At 54.3% G+C, this 22,057-nt stretch overlaps 1 protein-coding gene and 1 long non-coding RNA gene across 2 annotated transcripts; one reads left to right on the top strand and one right to left on the bottom strand.

The window, feature by feature from the left end:
* Positions 1-182: 182 nt before the first annotated feature.
* On the bottom strand, positions 183-20,207 carry ITGA5 (integrin subunit alpha 5). The gene is made up of 30 exons (XM_036915344.2): positions 19,942-20,207; positions 13,878-14,008; positions 12,284-12,396; positions 12,026-12,146; positions 11,760-11,821; positions 11,625-11,670; positions 11,239-11,364; positions 10,960-11,004; positions 10,552-10,595; positions 8,826-8,882; positions 8,608-8,660; positions 8,100-8,308; positions 7,630-7,821; positions 7,358-7,403; positions 7,081-7,182; positions 6,820-6,875; positions 6,532-6,686; positions 6,078-6,215; positions 5,873-5,940; positions 5,329-5,479; positions 5,150-5,242; positions 4,928-5,007; positions 4,716-4,796; positions 4,503-4,608; positions 3,938-4,090; positions 3,005-3,091; positions 2,813-2,926; positions 2,137-2,238; positions 1,651-1,773; positions 183-1,054 (listed from the first exon to the last, which is right to left on the bottom strand). Exons 1-30 carry the CDS (start codon positions 20,154-20,156, stop codon positions 971-973), a joined length of 3,153 nt encoding a protein of 1,050 aa, XP_036771239.2. The 5' UTR covers positions 20,157-20,207; the 3' UTR covers positions 183-970.
* Positions 14,023-16,819, top strand: LOC118927308 (uncharacterized). Its single transcript, XR_008992033.1, has 3 exons — positions 14,023-15,606; positions 15,860-15,986; positions 16,631-16,819. It is a non-coding gene; the product is annotated as an uncharacterized LOC118927308 (long non-coding RNA).
* Positions 20,208-22,057: the final 1,850 nt, after the last annotated feature.

Consider the following 22,057-nt stretch of genomic DNA (forward strand, 5'->3'; position numbering starts at 1 on the left):
GGTTTATTGCACTTGCAACAGAGTTTAAATAAGTCCCGGGTGTCCGGAGCCGAGGTGATGGGAGGGTAGGGCAAGGAGAGGAAGGGCAGCATCAGTGCAGCTGGCGGGCAGAACTCAAATCCTGCAGGCCTGGGACAGTGGGCTCCCCTTTCCTGGGGTACTGTGAGGGCCTGCATCTGGCTAGGCTGAGGTTCCAGATCTGTTGCCACCGTGGCCCCTTCAGGGTCCTGGGCAATCCTGACTTCTCCTGAGTCAGAGGTGGACTGGGCCTCCAGGCCCAGGTCTGGAGCAGGCTCAAATGTAGGCCTGGGTCTGCCTGATTAGGTTCCCAACGTCCGAGTCTGGGTCCCAGATCAACTCCAGGCCCTTTAGAGTTCTGATTCCCTTGGAGCTGGTTCTGGGCCAGCATTGATCCTCGTTTGGGATCTGTCCTGAGCTGGGCCTGAGGCACCATCCACAGTTAGTGTTCCTTGTTGGCCCATGACAGTGGGGGCTGTCCAGAGCTGCCAGGTCTCACTCCCCAGGTTCCAGGTTCTTAGCTTAGGGCTTCCTGTGGATCTCTGGCAAGGCTGAGGACAGATTTTTGCAGGCTGGAGCTGGATAGGAAGTCCTGGGGCACGTCTGGCCCAGAGTACTGGGACTGGACTTCCCCAGTTCGGTTCCAAGTTGTTTTCAGGAAACTTTCCAAAATGCAAAAGCTGCAGGGAGGCTGGGGCCTCTGTCCCTGGATCTGAGTTCCCCCATCCATGAGGAGGGCATGTGTAAACGAGGGTCCTTCACAGTGCATGGGGGGAGGGGATCCCCAGCTCCTCACCTCCCGGCTCTGGCCCTTCAAGTATGTCTCTGGGCTGGGGAGAGGAGCTTCTCCCTGGCCCTCAGCACCTTCGGGAAGTGCCCAGCCCCCTCCCTGTCAGTAGACTAAGGGTGGCGGACTGGGCCTTCAGCATTGGGAGTCTGGGATTGGGAAGAGTCAGGCATCAGAGGTGGCTGGAGGCTTGAGCTGAGCTTTTTCCATGGCGGTGCCGTATGGGAGGGAGCGTTTGAAGAATCCGAGCTAATGAGGGGAGAAGGAGGGACAGTTTAGATACTCTGGCTCCCATTTCTCCCTATATCATATCCTAGGTGGGAATGAAGAGGACTCTAGGGCCTCCAATATCCCCATTTTGCAAAAGTGGCCTAGATTTAGGCTATTAAGACTCTCTCTCAAAGAGGTCCACTGGGCCAGGAGGGCTAAAGCTTGGGGTGATTTGGTATAGGAGGGTCTTTCCACCAGTGCCATAAAAATGCCCCCAGTTAAGCCAGGGATGGCAAATGGGTTTGAACTCAAGTTCCATGTCTGATCACCTCGTAGTGGCTGCCTCTTGTGAAGGATTCTAATGCCACTTCTAGAGTATGATCAGTTAGTACTGGCTGCCATGGGTTTTTGGAGGATGTGACATCACAAATGCCACATATTTATCACCTGAGAGTAATGTTGATTTTGCAAATACAGGCAAATGCAGGGGCAGAATGGGGTGCAATGTGGCCAGGGCAGAGGAGGGGGCATGTAGCTAGAGAACTGGTCTGGAGGTAGACGCTGGGGACTGTGCTGGGTCAAGGGCAGAGCCTCTAAGAAGGTAGTAGCTAAGTCATGGGTAGGAGCTGGCTGACCTTGTAGAGGATGTAGATGAGCAGACCTAGGAGCAGGAGGCCAATGAGGATGGCTAGGATAATGATCCACAGTGGGACACCGTGGCTGCCTTCTGCCTTGGTCCACTGCACAGTCGTGGCCACCTATGGAGCAAGTCAGGAGAGGTCAATGCAAGCCATCAGTTCTTCCCATCCAACACTTGGCTCTCACTTGCCATTGGACCTAGATTCACTTCCCACTTCCAATCTAGGGCGAACAGAATTCTGATCTTCAAAATTTTGATTCCTAAAATGTTCATTATTGTCTCTTACTTTTGGGTTTTCACACCTGCTAATTCCCTCTCCCCAGAAAATATGCCTTTCCTGACTGGTTAGCCTGCTAGTTCCTATTTATTCTTCAGCTCTCAGCTTAAACATTACTTCTTCCAGGAAGACTTTCCTGACACCACAAGACTGTGTACTCTGAGCCCTATTTTCCTTGGCCCAGACCCCTGGCCCTGAACTCACCTGCAGCTCCTTTCGGGGAAGCTGCCAGGGCAGGATTCGGTAGGGCATCTTCAGGGCTTCATACACAGCTTCACACTGCAGGTTAAATGGCTGGTGCTCCCGCTGTGGGTGGGAGCAGGGTGTTCAGGGAGGTGCCTTTTGGGATCCAGAGGACAAAGGACTCCCCATGGCCTGGCTAAGGTTGTGATATCTCCCTATATGGACTCATTTCCTTTGGAATCATTCACTCTTGAATCTCTGTGTTCTTTATACGAGATAATAAATGTGCATTTGAATAGTTATAACTAAATAATGTATAATTAGATAACTGCATGTTCAATAAAAAAAAGTTTTTGAATCATTCATGTAGGCTAATCACTCAGGCTAATGCCTGGTCCATAGTGTGCGCTTAACAAATGTGGCTCTTTACTATTTCCTCATCTGTTTGCCTCTCCACTATGATACATCTTCCATCTTTCTGTTTTTCTATTATTCTCTGCAAGCTGTTCTCCCTCCAGCCCTCTCTCCAGTCACTCCCAGTGGAGCCACCAGGTGGCGCCAAGGAAAGCAGCCTTGCCTAAACAAGGGCGAGGGAGGGAAGCTGGAGTGTCTGGGTCCCATTCACCAAAGGTGGCTAGGATAGTGGGCAAAGAGAGAGTCACTCTGGCTGGCCAGAAGGTCAGTGGGGCTCTCTCACATGCAGGAAGGTCTTGGCCCACACTCGGAAATGCAGTTGCAGACTTCGGCTCTCTTGCCGGTGCAGTAGCCCAATCTCACAGCGCAGTCTGAAACACTCCACCTCTGGGCATTTCTGGGAAAAAAGTGGAGGGTTGAACTGGAGTTCTGACCTTCTAGTGGCTCTGAGAACCCAAGTCCCAGTACGACTTACCAGGATCTGAGGCCCAGGGGAGGCTGGGCCCTGGCCTGGAGCTTCCCGCCTTTGCAGTTGATGGTGCTGGGAACCCTCGGGATCCAACTGGAAGAGGAAAGGGACCCTTAGCTGCCCCTCCCACCTCATTACAGTGTCTAAGTTGGCATCTAAGTCAGTCAGCCAGTGTCAAAGTTTCAACCTGTTCTTTTTCTATCCAACTGACCACCTCCAATAGCAAGGAACCAAGCTCAGCACTAAAATGTGGAAATAAATTGAACTTGGTCATTGGAGTTTATGGGGACATGTGTAAATAATTAGGCCTCTGTCCCTGCTTTAGCGCCTTTGCACTGGCTGTTCCTTCTGCTTGGAATGCTCTTCCCTGAGTTTTCATAAAGCAGGTTCATCCTGCTTTTCAGGCTTCAGTTTAACTGTTACCTCAGGAGATTTTCCCTGATGACTCAGTCTCTAGCCCCTCAGCCTCCAGCATGTTAGTATTGCACTTCATCACTTTTAAATAGCTGTTAAATCTATCCTTTTTCATTTTGTCTATTACCCTCCACTAAAATGTAAGCACCATGAAAGCTTGTTGGTTTTGTTCAGGGAGATACGTCCTGAGCTTATAACAGTGTACAGTGTAGATGCTCATTTAATTAAATTTTGTTAACGAGTAAAAGAAGTTTAAACCAGGCACTAGGGCCCAGGGAAACAGGTGGGAAGAAGGCTTCAGAGGAGAGGGCACAGAGCTGGGTCCTAGGAATATGCCAGGGGAAGAAGTAAGGGAAGGATATTTCAGGTGGTGTATAAAATCTTTTTCCTTCCCAAGGCCTCGAGGTGTTTGTGGTCTCAGTCCTAGCTTCAAGCACATCCTCATTGGCTTTTCCAGCCCCCCAGTGAACTTCTCTACTCCCCTAGCCCTGGTTGCTCCCCCAGGCCAGTCTCCAGGCCCCTTACCTCCAGGCCCTGTGAGTTGAGGGGGTGACTGGTGGTGCAGTTGCTGAATCCTGTGATCCTGGTCATGTAGAGGAGTTTCTGACCTTCCAGAGCGTGGGGACAGCTGAGCTCCAGCACGCCCCGGCTAATGGAGCTGGGACCCAGGTTGATGAGCTAAGGAGAGGAGAACGCAATCATTTTGAGAAGGAAGAGAACTATTGCCCCACTGAGAAGCAGGGTCACCACAGCCCCCTCTACCCTGATGCAAGTCTCCTGCCTCAGAAGGGAAAGAGGGAGTCAGTCAGCAGAGACAAATCCTCTACAGCCAACACTCCTGCAGGTGACTCCATCCTTCCCTTCCAAGTCAGTCCCCGGGCCTGTCTCTACTCTGGCTGTCTCTCACATGGCCCCTGCACAGGCCTTTGCATATCATTACCACCTCCCTCCTCTCTCTCAGCAGCTCACTGTGGTCCCAGCCTGTGTCACTCACACTATCTCCTCCTTCCCTGCCATTCATTATGGGCCTGCCCTTCCACTCCCAGCCACTGCCCTGGCCCTGGCCCTTCCTGCTTCTATCCCTCCTCACCTCATAGACATGGTGGACAGCAGGACCCAAGTCCCCCTCCTCCTGAGGCTGGTCGTGGGGATGCCAGTCGCTCACCGGGAACAGTACTGCCTCAGGCTTGGACACACTGAGGAGGAGGGTGGTTTAGAGGACAGTGGAAGCGACCCTGTGTGCATCCTTACCTAGAAGTCTGTCTCCCCTCCCTGACAGGCCCCATTTTACCCTGGCACTGACCCGTTAAGAGAGACCTGGGCCTGAGCCTCCACTGAGAGCCGGAAGGAAACCACATCGCTTTGCGAGTTGTTGAGATTCTTGCTGTGGGATGGAGACTGAGGTGGAGATGGAGCCCGGCTAGGTTGAATTCACCCGGCCCAGGCTCCACCCCTGCCCCGCCCCCTACGCCCCGCCCTCAACTTGTCCGCCGCCCGACGCCACCCACTCCCTACCTGAGGATCTGGAAGTCAAACTGGACGGTTTTCTTCGTGTCCCGGAGATGAGGGACTGTGAACCGAAGGCCTCCCCAGAGCTGCAGGACGGGGAGGGAGGACAGGGGCCTGTCAGAGTGGGCGTTCGCCCCACTCCGCTTCCAGCCGCCCTTCCCATCACACAGCTCTGCACTGGACAGGCAGGTTATTGTCTGCTCAGGCGTCTCCTCTCTGCCAACTTACACTGGCCCCTGCCTTCATGGGGTTGCCCAGGTCACAAACCAGTAGGCGGCTCTGGTTCACAGCAAAGTAGTCACAGCTCAGGCTGGAGAAGTTCTGAGGATTGGGGAGGGGGGGCGGTGAGGTTTTGGTGCCTCTCTGGCAGGATCTCCTCCCAAGCCCTGCCTGAGAGCCCCTCTCACCCCGGGGTGTCTGACGAGTCCGGAGTACTCAGCCTCCGGAGGAGCGGTGACCCGAAGCTCAGCTTCGTAGGCGCCGCCCTCACCCACATTCTGGGCATGGAAAGTTAGGTTTAGGGAGTTCTTGTCCCCCAGGTACACGCGGTTCTGCTCCCTGGAGGGGACACACAGGGGTAAGGAACACTGGGCAATAATCCCCACACCAGGACAACAGTCCATAATGATGATAATAACATAATGACAATAGGTGTCATCCAGTGAGTTCCAACTCTATGGCAGGCACTAGGCCAGATGCTTTATGTAAATTATTTCATTTAATCCTTCCAAAAAACTAGAAAAATAGATGCAATGATTCCCACTATACAGATGACAAAGCTGAAGCTCAGAGAAGTTGAGTAACTTCCTAAGGGTAACTTGGGAAGTTGAGTAATTTCCATACAGCTAGCTATTCTCCTGTTTCAGAAGCCAGGTGCTTCCAAGCTCCACATGTCCTCATAGGAGCCCTTGGCATGTGGAATCCCCCAGTTCGATGTCAGCCTTTACTTACCCAAACACTTCCAGCTGTAGGTCCGGCACACAGATGTTGTCTTCTCCACAATCCAGCAAGATCTGAGCCTGGGAAGTTGGGTAGCCTTGAGAGGGGGAATTTAGACCCCTGCTGGGCTACAGACTCCCCCTTCCAGGGCCCTATTCACAGGTGCCCAGGCCTGTCTCCTCCCAGGTCCCACGCCCCCCACCCCCTCCGTCCTCACCTTGTCCTCTATGCGGCTCTTGCTCTGGTAGTGTAAGACTGGCCGGAGGCCATGGCTATCCACAGGGGATTGGGGGTCCAGCGAGAAGTTGAGGGCAATATGAATCGGGGAGAGTTTGTCTCGGAACTCTGACTCATTCTGGGGCAGGAGAGAAGGTTTACAGAGTGAAGGGACACTGGGGACTTGGTGGCCCTGCTCCTCAGTCTCTCATATATCCCTTTGTCCACTCAGGGCTCTTGAGAATCCAAGTGTCCAAATTTGACCATCCTCATTGCTTCACAGGACTTGGCAGCCTGTTTCCCAGCTCCTCTGACAGAAGGGGTTCTGTCCTCAGGCCTCCAAAGTCCCAAGCCTTTCACTGGACTCTCCCCATCTCTTTTCCTTCAGGAGGGATTCCCAGTTCTATGTGGCCACCCTCCCCAGGCCAGTCTATTCCCTGCCCATGGGGCCATACCCTGAGATAGATCTTCATCTCTCTGCAATCTTCCCGAGCCCCATTCTGGATAAGTAGAGTCTGGGTTAGGGTCACCTGTCTGGAGGCCAGGAAAAGTGCCCGCCGTACACCCCCCTTCTGCTTCTGCCAGTCCAACTGGAGCTCCACCGTGAAGCCTGCAGTGGGGAGCTATGTTAAGGAGAATCTGCCTCTCCCTGCCAATCCATTAAGAGAGAAGGGAGGTGCCCAGGTCCCCAGCCCCTTTATCCTCTGTCCCAGTGCTGGAGAGATTCAGGCAGTCTCCCTCACCAATGGAGTCAGGAACATGTTTCCCAGAAGCATTGAGGCAGAAGCTAAGGTTGATGCTGGAGGAAGACCAAGAGGAAAGCTGGTGTATCCAACTGGAACAGGTATCCTATCCTCTACCTATACCACCCCACCCCCCATGACCGACCCAGACTAGGACACCAGTGTTTATCCCTTACCCCAGACCTCATCTCCCTGCCTCTCCCAGGCACACACTGATGTAGCCCAGACTCAGCCCCTGCAGTCTCCTGAGCCCCAGCTCACCAAGCCACAGGGTTCCCCTCCAAGCTGCAGCTGCGCTCCTCTGGGTTGAACATGGCAGGGAAGATGGTGAGGGAGGCACTGGCAGACACGATAGGGCGACCCCTGCCAGGAGTGGACGTTGGGTTCAGTAGAAGCAAGACCGCTCTGGAACCTGGGCATGGGAGGCTGATGCCCATGCCCCAGGATCCCAGTGGTCTTTGTACTTTCCCAACCGCAGCCCTACTGAGAAATTCCCCAGTTCTCACTTCTCCCAGGCTGCCCCCGCTGGAGTTCATACCTGTATACCACAGCCTTGTCCACACCAAAGGACCCCACAATCAGATCTGCAAGAAGTCAAGAAACTACTCCTTACAGCAAGCTCCAAATCAGGATTATTCCTTCCTACCCGCCTTCTAGTTTCATTAGTCTAGGAGGCTGAAGTGGAGGGACAGTGCCATCTGGTGGCACTACCCTAGAACTGCACTCAGGGGCTTAGGAACGTGTCAAAGACAGGGTAGGGGTCTGTGACCAGGGAATTCCAAGGTGAAAGGGGCCTCAGGCACAACTCACCAGGGTATCCGTTGCCATCCAGGTCTCGGCCTCCTCGAAGGGCAGAGCCAAAGAAGTCTGGTGTGTGGCCGGCTGCCCACAGGGGCAGCAGAACCTGGGAAGGCTTAGAGCCTAGCCCTCCTGGGCCCCCAGGGAATACAAACACCACTCCCTGCTGGGTCTTCCCACCAAAGGGAGCCCCGACGGCCACATCTGCAAGACATACCACACACACCAGTCAGCAGGCCAGGAATCCAGGAGTCCAAGTCTCTACCCCCAGATCCTAGGATGCAGAATCCTATTTTTCCCATCTGTCATTCCTTGTATTCTAATCTTTTCAAGCCCCAGGACTTCACCATTGGGATCTTAAAGCCTAACATCTCCTTGGGAAGTCGCTGCAGGTCTGGTATCATAGCTATAGTTCCCTTCTCCCCAGATCCTTTCTGACTCAGGCCTCGAGGTCCTCAGCTCCTTGAGCCCAAGGTACTTAACATTGTAGCCATCCTGGTCCAGGTCCCCCAGGGGCGTCAAGGAGCTGCCAAATCGGCCAAACTCATCATGGCCAGTGAGGGTGAGGGTGGGTGTGGGCTCCATGCCGGCTGGGTGCTGCAGGTAGATGTAGACCCTGCCCACCTCCTGAGGCCGCCCATCTGCTGTCCGCTCCATGAGCAGGGGTGCCCCCACCAGCAAGTCGGCCAGCCTGGGGGTAGACAAAATACCCAGCCATCCTGGTACCCCACCTTGCCACCTCCCTGCCCCAGTCCTAGTGCCAGGAAATCCCAGGCATCCTGGATCCCAACATCACTCCCACCATGTGAGAAGACCTGAGGTCTCTGGTCTTTAGCTCTCAGCTGTCTCCTTGCTCCTGAGTGAGTGAATGCAATCACCAGGAGGATAATCCAGAGAAAAACTCTCCTTGTAGTTTTCTGTCCTGCCCCACACTCTTCCCGCCCGGAGCTGGGAAGGACACTGTGGTGTGCTCCTTTCCTCCTTACTCACCCGTCCCCGTTGATGTCTGTGGCAGCCACTGCATAGCCAAAGTAGGAGGCCATCTGAGGGGACAAGGGCAGCACTGTGTCAGAACCAGGGGTTAATCAACAGGGGCAATGGGGACTGGTCAGGCTGTAGGGAATCTGAGAAGTCGGTCGAGCTTACTGGGGCAGGGCCAGGGCTTGGTTGGCAGAGGGCCACGCTGGGTGTGGAGGGGGTGTCCTCACCTGTTCCCCTGAGAAGTTGTAGAGGGATCGGATGTCTGAGCCATTAAGGATGGTGACCTGGGGATCAGGAGAAATGCCCATTGGTCCCAGACGTTCAGACCATCTCATGGACTGAAGAAAAATGGGTACAGTATACCCAGGGGCAGGCATTCCTTGTAGACACAGACCACTTGTCCCCTCTCTCCTGAGCTTTGCCTTCACATTCCTATCTCTATGCAGGGTGGCTCTACCCCATAATAATAACTTCATTATTTTCTCCTTATCATTTATCAACTGCTGACAGATTTCTGTCTGTTGTCCATTTCTATCAACCAAAATAAGATCAGTGGGGGCAGGAACTTGGTTTTGTTCTTTGCTTTCTCTTTAGTGCCTCAGTGAGCAGTAGACATAATTACTAGCTGGATGACTGAATGCATGTTGAGACCTCAGTCACTCCTCATCGTCCAGCCCTCTTGAACCACAAACACTCATGTCTCCCCTCTGTCCACACTTAGCAACCGGCCCTACCAGTCCCCGCGTCTCCGGACTCCTTGCTCTATTCCCACTCTCACTGCTGTTCCCCTGGAGTGAGCCCTCTCCCAGGACTGCCAGACTGCTTCCTGGCCAGCGCCCTGCCCCCATCCCAGCTGACAGACCAATGGCCCCAGACCGGGTGTGGGAGGAACGCCCCCCACTTGGAAACAGTAATCCCCTGCAGCCACTTCCCAAAGTCTCCACTTCTTGGCTGGTCCTCCAAGTCCCTGGAGAATCGGGCCCCAGACTATCTGCTTCTGTTCAACCTTTCCTTATTCTCTACAACCTCAATCAGCCCACAGTCGGCTATGCTAGCCTGACTTTTTTCTTTTCTTCCATGACTTCCTGCATGTTCTGGCTGAGGATGCCCTCTCATCTCATCTCCACTGATCCTTCATAGAACTTTCTCTGATCCATCCCTGATAAAGAAAAAAGGTTATTTCTTCCACTAAACTGCTGTATCATCTTGGCCACTTTTCTGAAATTTATCATAGTGCAGAAGGAATGCTGACTTTGGAATAAGATGGATCTGGTTTTAAATCTCTCTAGCCACTTACTAGATGGGTGATCTTCAACAGCTTCCTTGGTCTCCTAGAGTCTCAGCTTTCTCATGTGTAAAATGTGAATGATAATATCTAACCCAATTAACTTGTGGGAATCAATAGTAGCTGCACCTTAGCTTATATATGTGTACCTTATCTTACATACTTGCTTGGAATCACCTTATGTGATAGCGTATGATGTCTTATTCATCTTCTTATCTCTTACCTTGCCTTAATATGTATCGTTAATTAAACACACCCCTATGGCATTCTTATCTATATCCTTTTTAAAGCACTTGTCATGGTCTAATAATAACAGCTGCCAGTTGTACATTGCCTACCAGCTCACTAAGTACTTTCACATGCATTATCTCACTTCATCCTTACAAGAGCCTTGTGAGGTCAGAACTATTATTATCCCATTATACAGAGAGGTTAAGCAGGCTCAAGGCTTTTATGCAATGAAGTAGGGATATGAATAAATAAATAACAGAATGATTCATCCAGAGGAAGTGCTGGAACTTGAACCTGGGTCTCACTCTGGAGCTTGTGTTTTGATCCACTTTTTGAATCCTCACAAACTGCCATGCATGGTTCTTTGTGACTATCCAGGGGAAGAGGGGGAAGGGAGGAAAGGGGAGGGAGGGAGGGAGGATCAGGCTGGGTCTTACATAACCATAGGTGAGGTTCCCTTTGGGTACACCAGCAACAAAGTCTGCAAAGAGAGAGAAAGTTGTGGGCTAAGGGCAGGGAAAGGAGAGTCAGACAAGAGTGATGTTTCACATGGTGTTGGGGGGTCACGGGGAAAACAGTGTAGCACAGAGGAGGCAAACAGTGAATCTGTGGCATCTTACAACACTGAAGGACAGTGACTACAATGGGGCATGGGGGGGGACTTGATAATATGGGTAAATGTAGTAACCACATTGTTTTTTCATGTGAAACCTTCGTAAGAGTATATATCAATAATACCTTAATAAAAAATTAAAAAAAAAAAGAGTGGTGTTTCAGTTTCTGTGGCCCCAGATCCTGGTCTCCATCTGCCCCTGCCCTTGGCCCCAGCCTCGGGACACACTCACCTTCCGTGTCATCACCACTGAATTCACCCACAGCAACTGAGTATCCTGGGGGAAAGGGTGGGTGGATATTAGTAATACTGCCTTGGGGACCGCTCTGCTCTGGCCTATCCTGCAATCCCTTCCCTGCCCTTACTGTGCCTTTATAGGCAGCCTGCACATGACAGTATGGCAGAGGGGCTGGGGATGCCTGAGTAGGAGAAGGGAGGCAAAGGGGTGAATGAGGACAGGGGTACCTGAGCTTCTTCTCCCCCTGTGCTTCCCTCCCCACTTCTCACTCACCCAGGTAGCTGTCGTCATAGATGGAACTGGCCTGGCGGGTCTGCAGCTGCCCCTGAACCAGGTTGATGAGGTACTCAGGGTAATAGGATTCAGCAATCTGCTTCTGGGTGGCGGACAGGATCTGGCCTGGGGAAGGGTATGAGGAGATGGATGCCGGGGAAGGGGAATGGACGGGACGCTGGGGGCTGCTGGGCAGGATTTCAGAAGTCTCGTTCAAGGAAGTAAAGCTTGTGGAGGGCGGTGGAAGAGGACATGTTAGTCTCAAGAAAAGGAGAGGAGAATTGGGAGGGGACAGAGGAGGGAAGGATGGTGATGTCAGGCTGGCTGGGAGCAGGGATGAGAGGCCATGTGCCAGGGCACTAAGGGACAGAAGAGGAGGGACTTACCTTGCCAGAAATAGCTCCCTGGACCACCTAGGACCACACGCCCAGTCTGTGGGGGGAGAGAATGAGTCCACACATGGTCCTGATCCCCCTATGCCCACCACCCACAGCCACTCCTCTCCCAGACGACTCTCTCACCTTGGTGAACTCAGCACTGAAGCCCCCTTGGCAGTAACCCTGTCCAGCTGCCCAGCTGAAATCTATGATGGGAGAAGGTGGTGAGAAGGGGCCCGCAGAGATGGGTCATGCAGGCGGCGAGAGAACTTGGGGGAGGAGGTGGGAGAGGAAGCCACAGAAAAGATCTCTTTGGTCCAGACAGTGAGCATAAGGGCTAATGGGGTAGGGGGCTGTGGGGAGTCACAAAGAGAAGGCAGACACAGGGCATGTGCCCCCTGTTGCCCTACCTGAGCGGCAAGGGGCATACTCCAGAACCCGGGTGAAGTTGTCCGTGGAGAGGTAGCAGGTGCCCACGGGATCGCTCAGGGGCTCCTTCTCTGTGCGCCAGCTGTATAGTGGAGCACAGGCCTGGGAGGCCACAGGAGGCGGGGGCTTCAGGTTTGGTCCAACGGAGTCTCTCCTCCCTCCCCCCAGGCCCGTGCTCCACTATACACAGCCACTGCTTATCCCCTGGCCTCCACACCACGGAACTGATGGACTCTCACCAAGATGGAGGAGCCGTGGGCACGAACCGTCGCTCCGAACCACTGTAAGGACTTGAACTCCACAGGCTCCTCTCCCTCTAGGCTGGACAGTGAGGACTCCAGCATCCGAGAGCCTTGGGGAAGTGAAAAAGGGGAGTCACTCCAGGTTATGGGCAGCTGAGCCCTTGAGTGGCCTGCCCCTCCAGTGTGGGGGTGCCTAAGTATTTGCCAACCCTGAGCCCCATGACTTACTGGGAAGGGGAGGGTGTTTTCTTTAGGGTCTGCTTTGTGTGGCCTGACTCAGCCCTCCTCTACACACGTGTGCATATGCATATACATGCACACTCACACACACACACGCATGCTCATGGAACCTGGGGTTTCTAGATTTGACTTCTCCAGGTCCCCTTGCCTCCTCATCCAGCTGGGACAAGGATGCTTGAGGTGAGGTGGGGCCAGAGGGTGGTAGGAAAGGATGGCAAGGATTTCACGAGAGGGTAACCGTCTGGCTCTCTGTACCTGGGCCTGTGTCTCTAATAGCAGCTGTTCTATCTTCTTTCCTGACTGTCTCCCATCTCTGGATCTCTGTCCCCTTATGTCTCTCTCTTGGTGCCTCTGTCTGTGTATCTCTTTCCAAGCCCTAGCTCTACCCTCTGTAGGGCAGCCTTTTTTATTCCTCTGATTCTGTCTTTCAGGGTTTTTTTTTTAATTGAAGTACAGAGGACATATTATATTAGTTTCAGGTATATCACATTTATATTTATATATTCAACATTTACATACATGCTGAAATGCACACTACAGTAAGTGTGGTTTTTAGGCTTTTAAAATCATCATTCTGTTTCACGATCTTATCCTCTGCCCTGATGTCTCCATCTTTTTATGCTCTCCTCTTTTTGTACCTCACCGCAGTCTTGATTTCTGGAGCCAGATTGCTCAAGTTCATGTCCTTGCTTCACCGTTTACTAGCTGTATAACCTTGGACAAGTTGCTTAACCTCTGTTTCCTCCCCTACAAAATGGGCTTAAACCTCAAACTGCTGTTGAAAGGATTAAGTGAGTTAATATACATAAAGTGCTTACAACAGTGCCTGGCATAGAGCAAGTGCTTTTGAAGTGTTAGCTGTTACTATTGCTTGTCTCTTACCTGCTTCTGTCTCTCTCCCATCGGCCTCTGCATCTCCTCCAGAACTGGAGCTCCTTGAGGGCCGAGGCTTGTGTTTCAGTGCCCTGCAGCCCCAGCCCAGTGCCTGCCGTGCACTGCCACTTAGTCAGTACTTAGTTAAATGAAACAATCCATAGTCTGTGCGACTCTCCCTGTCTTTGTGTGTGTTACTGCCCTGGCCTCCTTGAGTTGTGGGTGATTCAGGGGAAATGAGAGCCACATGTTTCTGAATCATGCCCGCCCTCCTGATTCAGGGCTGGGCTGGACTGGGAACGTGGTGTGAGTGCCACGGGGAGCTGCTGCACCGCTGCACGAAGCCGGGAGGGCACTTGGCCAGGGCTCAGGGCAGGCTCCACCCCTCGCTCCAGGCACCACCCAGTCTGCCCCAGCCAAGCCAAAGTCCCACCCCCGGAGTCCCTCCCTGAACTTGCCGGCCTACGTCGGAGGTTACCTTTGCTGTCAAATTCAATGGGGGTGCATTGTACCGGGCTGGTGCCCCAGAGACAGAGGTAGACAGCACCACCCTGCAGCACGCCTGGCTGGCTGGTGTTAGCCTTGGGCGCTCCCACCAGCACGCTGACGCTGTGGAGGGGAAAAGAAGAGGCAGTTTAGGGTAGCTCCAAGCTCTTTACCAGTCTCTGGAGGCAGGAAGGACCCAGGCCCCTGGGCTGGGGCTGGCTGGGGGTGGGGTAGATGCCCCCTAGGTTGTATTTATATCTCAGAAGATGCCACAGATGCCAGAGGCACAGGCTGGAGTCAGGCGGTCCCCATGTGCCGCTGTCACTAACGCGGCCCCTCCCCCACCCCTGCACTCTCCTCTACCTATCCCAGAGAGAAGGAGCCAGAGTCGGTCTGGGACGGGGCCAAGGGCTAGAGGGCCTCGGCCCCAGCCTCTCCGTCTCTCCTGTGGGCCTGCCACAATAGGATGCGCAGGCCCTGAAGCCCTACGGTCCTTCTAACCAGCCTGCACCCTTCTGTCCCAAGCCAGAGCCCTTCCCTGGACCAAGACCGGGGCTTCAGGCTGCCTGGGGCGTGTAGGAGGAAAATGTGAGTCTTGGAAATCAGGCAGGAGAAATGGGGAGAGAAGCTGGAGGATGGTGAAAACAGATTGTTCCCCTGGGCCTGGGCCTGCCCTTACCTTGGACTCTGGTGTGGACCTCCCCATCCTGGCTGGGTCTCTGTCTCAGTCCCTGAGCCCCTTTCCCACACACCATCCCTAGGAGTCTGAGTTCAGATCCTGCTCTGCCGGGCTTAGTTCTGGACACAGGGCCCTGGATCCCCCTGAGAAGAGGACGAGAAGGTTCCCTTTGCTGGGGGTCCTATGTAACGGAGCGGTCATAGTGAAGGTCTTAGGAAATCTGTCTCTGCCGTTCCTGGGTCCGTCTGCCTCTGAGGCGTCTGTGCAGCTCTGCTGGCTTTCTCCTCCACAGTCTCCCATGAGGACCGCATCTGGCAGTAGGGGCTACCAGCCCCGGCCCCTGGGCCAGCGCCCCTGCCAGCCTTGGCCTGTTCTCCTCCCACATCTGCCTCTGGCGCTGCTTTGCAACCTCTGTCCCTCTGGGCACTTGCTCTCTTTGTTTTCTTTTTAGGTCCCCTCTCTCTCCATCTCTGATCTTGGGTTTCTCCCTCTCTATTGTTCTGCCTCCTTTCAGCTTTCACCATTCCCAATACCACCCCTTCCCTGATATTTGGATACCTTCTTCAGCCGTTCTTACCAGGAAAGAACCCTACTGGGAATTATGGTAGAGGTCATAAAACCTGGGGTGTCTTCCAAGAGGACCAGGTTGGGAGGGGTGAGAGGGATGGGGTCCAAGAGGAATAGGTGTGGGAACCCCTGGGAGCAGGGCCAGGGGACCGAGTGGGGAGTGAGGAATGGTCTAGGAGGGCCAGAGGATGAGAATGGAGGGAAAAGGCAGGGTTCATAGGAATAGGAGGGCCCCACCCCCAGGGTGAGAGTTCCTGGAGTGATGGGGGGTGGGGTGCCAGCACCGTTACCCTGGGGACAGGAAATGTTTACTGCCTGTGGCTTCCTGTCTGTTTCCAACCTCTCACTTCTCCGTTTGTCTCCCACCCGCGGGGCCCCACCCCTCTCACTCAGGCATTATATCCAGTTGGGGGGGTGGAGGCTGGCTACTCTGAAGGCACAGTGACCTGGTCAACTGCCAGGCCCAGTAGGTGAGGTTGTTAGTCGTGAGTTTTCATTGCCCCAGGGCTGGGTGAGGGGAGAGGGGTGCAACCATCCCTTCGTAGGGGCAGCCCCAGAGAATAGCTGTGGGACAGGAGGCAGTGTGAAGAGCACTGGGCCAGGAGTTAGGAGTTTCTGGGTCAGCACGAGCTCAGTGCGGGTTTAGGCAGTACCCTGGGTGGTCAGATGAAGCCTTTGAATAGGTTATCTCAAAGTCTCCTGGAGCTCTGATATTCTGTTTCTGAGAGCATAGGGCTGCAGCCAAGGGATCCCTGTTACCAGTTTTTCCATCACCCTCTGTGATTGGGGAGGGCCGAGACTGAGTGCTCTTGGGATGGCCTGAGAAAGAAGCTTGGGGTCTGGCAGGATTGCAAGGTAAGAGAGGCCTCGCAAAGCTTGTAAAGCCCTTAAACTCAGGGGCCAGGGGCATGAGCACTGTGGCGGTGTGAAGGCTCAGGGGACCTGGCATGAAGGCAAGGGACACAGCCCCAGCCCTGCCTCCATCATCATGGCTTATCCCTGGTGGTTCAGTGGCCCTTTTGTGCCAGCTCCCCATAGTTAGGCCAATAAATAGTGCCCTTCTCCACGTGCCAAGAGATGTGCTTGGTGTCAGGGGTGAGACATCACATAGCTTATCCTTACTCTTCCACTCTTGGTTCCTGCTCCTGCATGAGCTGGGCCTCCTTAGGGTTACAAGAAGGTAACAACAGAGGGTCCTTGGGTAATTTTCAGCATTTCAGAAGTCTGACAGAAATCATGCATTCACCTGGTAAGACGGGCTGGGCTAATTAAAACCTCAAGTGTATTTGCTTTTGGCTGGAATTATATCAGCTCATGTGGGGAACCCGGTTATGTCATATAGCTCTGATTGGCAGCTATAGATCTCTTCTTGTTCTAACTTCTAGTTGATAAAAAATGGGAAAAGGAATTAATTATTCCTTACTAAGTACACTTTGGCAGATAAGATCCTCCAAAATAGAGTCCAAGGGAAGAAATAACTGTCATAGTTTATTTTGAAGCCTCAGGTCCCTAAGGTTCTAGAGTTGGTTCTTGGGCATGCAGGCTGGCACAGCTGGAAAGCACCATTGAGAGCATCCACTGGCTTGAAGACTTTCTTGTAGATGCCTCGGGACTGCCACATGGAGTGAGGGGGGGCCGGGTTGGCCCTGACACTCCTCCCCATCTTCTTTCAGAGCAACCTCTTTCCCCTGTTTTACAGAGAATGCCCTGGTAATATATCATTCCAATTTAAACAAAAATAAAGGAAATAAAGAAAAAACTTAAATAGAAAACTGTTGACTTAATCCCATGTCATCATTTTACAGATGGGAAAACTAAGTCACGGAGAACTTAAGTAACATGCCCAAGGTCCCTCAGAATCCTTCCCAACAAAAGCCAGGAGTTCTAAATCCTAGGCCAGTGTTCTCGTTTACTCTGTTGACAATTTATCCCCTCCCCTCCTTTCCACTATCTCCCCAGCCAGGCTTCTGATTAACCAAGTTCCTGTTCAATACATGGTTACTGTTTGACCTGTTGGCCTAGCAAGGTTGGGGGTGGAGAGTAGCAAGAGGACAACAGCCCAGCTTCTGCAGGTCCTGTAGCAGTTCCAGCCCTGGCCAGGTCAGAGGAGGACACCTAGTTCTGGGTCCCCCAGTGTATTCTTAAGGGCTATGCCTGGCTGGCTGAAAAGTTGCTTCCACTTGTGGCAGTCCCAGAAGGGAATAAGGAGCTGGGCTAAGGCTGGTACACCTTTTGAGCTCATGTCCTGGGCCAGGTCATTTCCCCTCTACAAGCCTTGGATCCTCTACCCATAAACTGATGGCTTGCCCTTGAATGGTCCCTAAGCCAACTTCTATGATTCCTGAAGTTTTGGTTTATATGTGTATATATACAATATTATTACATATATATTTATAGAAAATGGGGCAATAATGCTTCCTCTACCTAATACAAGGATTCTTGTAGCAATGCAATGGGAAAATTGATACAAAAGTGCGACGGAATGTGAGGGACTAGTATTACTATCATTACTCTAAGCAAATACTAAAAGCAAGTAAGAAATGGGGACAACTTAAGCAAAGAACTAGGTGATGTCCAGGGAGGAGAGAGCTGGAACTAAAAGAGCAACCCCATACAAACCATGCCTCCCATGTATTGATCAGACTCTATGGACCAGGTACCTTTTGTATGTATTGTCTCATTTCATCCTCAGAACACTTCATGAAAAGACCAGGCTCCAAGAGTGTAAGTAACTCATCCCACGTCACAAACAAATGAGTAAGTGGTGAGGCCAGGATGCACACCTTTTTAAAGCTCTGCCCTTTCCTATCATGTAATCTTTCTTGGGCTCACCCTGCCCTTTGTTGCTGTTTCGATGTCTACAGTGTGAGGTGACGCGTGGAGACCAAGACCACTGAGACCCTCTGTCTCCAGGGATGGCCCCAGGTAGGGGCTATATTTGTTCCCTGTGGGCAGGAGGGGCTTGAAGGCCCAGCTGTGGTGGAAGGGATGTCTTTGGGGACATAGAAGAGTCAGAGTCCTCCTCTAAGAGAGCATTGTAAAGAGAAAATGAGAGGGGAGGAGTGCAAGCTGGACACCTGGGTTCTCTTGGGAGAAGAGATGAACAGAAGGGGAGGGGAAAGGGATGAGAAAGCTGGGTCCTGTTTTAGAAGAGGGCTTTAGGGACTGTAGAATCAGGCCAGAAGCCAGACAGATACCCAGAGAACCAGAGTGTGTGAAAATCCAGATGTTTAAGAGAAGTGTTTTAAAAGGGAGAGGACACTTTAGTTAGGTGGGGCTAGTGGGTGGGATAAGGGGAAGGTTAAGAGCCAGACAACTGGAGACCCTGCTATGGGGGAGGGTCCTATCCCCTCCCTCCCTCTACTCCATTAGGGTTGTGGCAAGCAGTTTGAGGGGATCTGGGGGAGGCCAGGGCTGGCAGAGGCTCTAGGCTAGGGTGATGCAATGGGGTTTGGGCAAGAGGCCAGGGGAGTGGGGTGGGGGGGTGGGTGGGGACCTTGAATAGCCCAGAACCAACAGCTGGGGCCTAAATAGCGTTCTTTTTTCCTATCTCCAAGTTGTCCAGACAAAGGAAATTTGCCCCCTCACCACAACTGAATTATCTAGACTAACCCCTTTTCTCTCAAAATTGAATAAAATGAGTAGAGATCAGTTAACTGTATCATGTGTGGAAACAGCTCACCTCTTGACAGAGATCCTATCAAACCCTGTGATACTAGGGTTGAGGTGGTGGTGGTGGGGAGCAGTGGGAAGGTCAGAGCCCAGAGATGCTGGAGAAAGAATTCCTCCAGTTGTAGAGGTTCAGGAATCTGGCGTCTTAGAGTCCCTGGCCCAGTCCGGGAGCAGCTACCTTCTCTTACTTGCCAAATCCCCCACACTTAAAAAACACCCTTCTTCCTAAGTTGCTTCAGCTCTAACTCCGGTTTCCCCAAGCCTGGGGGCTCCCCATTTTCCAGGCACTTCGGGCCGGTCTGCTTGACATCTTGGGAAAGAGGAGTCCTCTGAGACGGCCTCAGTCCCTGATGTCCTTCCTGTGTTCTTACGCTCTTGGGCCCAGCGAGCCCTCGTCTCCCAGCTTCCGACCCCCGCTGCAGAAGTCCCCGTCCCACTTCAGTTCCAGCCGACAAACTATACAGGAAATCAGCTTTTCTCTTCCTCCCAAGAGCTGGAGGAAGAGGGAAACCGCCCACCCCTCTTCACGCGCGCACACCCCCTCCCGACACATCCGTGCACCCGCCCTCGGCTGAGCCGCCCCGGCGCCCCCGATGCCAGGGTCCCGGGATCTCCCCAAGTTCCCGAACCCCTCGTCTGAGGAAAGATCGGGTGGGGGCGGTGCAGGAGACCGAGGAGGAAGGAGGGGGCCGCCGTCCCCTTCCCGGGTCCTTCCCGGCGCGAGCTGAGGGGGAGGGGAGGATGGGGCCGGCCCCCACTGACCTCCGGACCTCCTGTCTCCGAGGCCCTCTTACTACACGCAGCGCATCTCGCGCGGACCCGTTCCCTCCGCACAGCGGCCCCCAGGGGCCCCGAGACCCCAGTGCTCCCAAGGGCCCTCTGCCCCGTCCGCCCGCGGATCTCAGCCAGAGCGCCTCGGCTCCGCGTCCCCTCGCCCCACTCCTCCTCGGCACCGGGACCCCCGCCCCGCCGCCCGCCGCCCGCCGCCCGCGCTCCAGCCCCGCGCCCCTCCGCGCCGGCGCCGTCCTCCCCTCCGGCGCGGCTCCGGCCCCAGCCCGCGTCCTTCCAAACTCCGCCTCTCGGGCTGCAGCCTCGGCCCCTCCAGCCCCCAGCGACCCCGCCGGCCCGCCGCCCTCACCCGTCCGTCCCGGGCCGGTAAAACTCCACTGAGAAGCCGAAGAAGGAGCGCGGGGGCCCAGACAGCAGCGCGGGGGCCTCGGCGTCTAGGTTGAAGCCCGCGGCGCGCGGCGGCGGCCCCGGCAGCAGCGGCAGGAGCGGCAGGAGCAGCGGCAGCAGCGCGGGGCGCCGGGGGCCCCGACTCGGCGTCTCGGCGCGCGGCGTCCGGCGGCCCATGGCGCGCTCCTCCGCTGGGGCCGCCGACCCGGCGCTCCCTAAACCTCGGGAGCCGAGTGACTCAACGCGGGGAGGAGCCTGCCGACTGCGGCCGAGCCCTCCCCCCGCCCGCCGGGGGCGGCACCCCCAGCCCCGCAGCGCCGAGTCCGCGCCCCGCCCGAGGGCGCGGGGTCTCCGCCCCCAACCGCCTGCCCGCCGGCCCCACCGCTCCGCACCGCGTCCGCACCGGGTCCCCGCCGGGTCCCCACCGGGTCCGACGGCGGCCCGGCCCCCGCCCCCCGCGCCCTTCCCTCCTCCCCTCCTTTCCAGATGTACCACGTAACTCTCGGAAAAGGGAGCGGAGAGTTTCCTAACGAGGAAAGGAATCACCTCTGGGGCGGCGGGCGCCCATGTATGGGGTCTTCCTCGCCCCTGGGGGAGGCGGCTCTGGGCTCTCCCGAGACGGCACCTCTGGCATCTGGCCCGCCGGGATTTCCCCGCCTTCTGGGCCAGGTGCTTGGGTTCCGGCCAGTTGGATGTGGGACCGGACAGTTGACATACAGAGTGCTCCCTGTCAGCCTGATCTGTCAGGGACCCCATGGGACCCTCGAGTTCTGCTTTCTACTCCCACTCCCACCCTCACCCCCCACAAGCTACTAGAATTGAAAATCCAGGACTTTGGGGTTGCTCACCAGGAGGATTCTGCTCCAGTTCTACCCCATTCTTGGTTGTAGGGTATGGAAACCTCTGTTGAGCCCCTTCCTAGAATCTGGCAGTTGATGGAGAACCAGGAGTGGTAGGGACGGGGTGCTTTGGTCCCTCAGTGTCTTCTTCACCAAACTGGCCTGATTCCGACAAACCTGGAGAATTGTAGCATGGGGTGGGGTGGGTGGTGTCTAGCAAAGGGGCCTAACCTTTAGCTCCTCTTGTCTTTAGGCTCTGTGAGCTGGAACCCAGGACCCCATTTTTCCCAGATCCCCTCAGGATGTAGAGGAAGGGACTCGGTAGCCAAGGAAGGCAGTGACCCCCTGCCTACCCCTTCCCCCTGCCATGGATCTGTGTGATGAGATCACCTTTCAGGATTCTAGTCTTTATCTTAGTCTGGGGGAGGGAGATCAAGGGGCCTAGATTCTCTTCTAGCCTCCTCTCCTTTCTGGCTGTTTCCTGCCTTTTTCCTCCAGGATTCCTCCCCTTCCAAAATAATAATCCCCCAAATAAAACCCTGACCCTTCTGTTCCCCAGTCCCCTGCCCCACTCTGGCCTGGGGGACTAAGAATAAAAGTACCCAGAATCAATGCTTTTTCCTTCTCCATGCGTCTCCTCATTCTGCTGCTCTACTTCCTGTCCCAAACCACCCAGCTGGTTTTTTAAAAGCCCCTCTCCAGAGCCAGCTGTAGCCCAAGGGAGAGGCCAGCTGGTCAGACTGTGGGGTGGTGCTGGCCCCCATCCCACTCTCACATCTGTAGGTTCTGGCCCTTCTTTAGGTGAAGAAACCAAGGAATCTCTGGGTCAGGATCTTAAGCACAGCATTGCTGCAAAGGTAACCTCTAGGTGAAAACTATTCAAACCAAAGACTGACAACCCCTTTTGGGAGGAGAGGGCTGAGGCCTGACTGCTGTATAACTCAGAGAAGAACGTGTGTGAACCCAGTTCTCTCCTTTCTCAACCCAGGCATGAGCTCTTTAGATTTTCCCAGGATTTGGGAGCTTGGGGTGGGGGTGGGGAGAGGCTCAGGGAGGGAGGTGTGTGACTCAGCTCCTCCCAGGGGCCTTGGTGGGGGACAGGGGACATAGCGTCCTGCCCCAGTCTTCCTCCCCACTCCACCACCCCAGACTTGGCCATCTCAAACAGGCCCCCTCCCTGTCCATTCCCCCTCCTGTTTATACCAGGAGCCCCTTAGTCATTCTCTGGCTGGCTGTTCT

This window comes from Manis pentadactyla, chromosome 10 (genome assembly GCF_030020395.1).
Source record: "Manis pentadactyla isolate mManPen7 chromosome 10, mManPen7.hap1, whole genome shotgun sequence".
Lineage (NCBI taxonomy): Eukaryota > Metazoa > Chordata > Mammalia > Pholidota > Manidae > Manis > Manis pentadactyla.

What these genes read in the sequence shown, in the direction of transcription:
- ITGA5 (XM_036915344.2), bottom strand. Translation starts at nt 20,156, where the DNA reads ATGGGCCGCCGGACGCCGCGCGCCGAGACGCCGAGTCGGGGCCCCCGG. An exon ending in CCCACGGCTCCTCCATCTTG is followed by an intron (nt 12,147 to 12,283) that starts GTGAGAGTCCAT and finishes GTGGCCTCCCAG; the next exon opens with GCCTGTGCTCCACTATACAG. An exon ending in ACATGTTCCTGACTCCATTG is followed by an intron (nt 6,687 to 6,819) that starts GTGAGGGAGACT and finishes TCCCCACTGCAG; the next exon opens with GCTTCACGGTGGAGCTCCAG.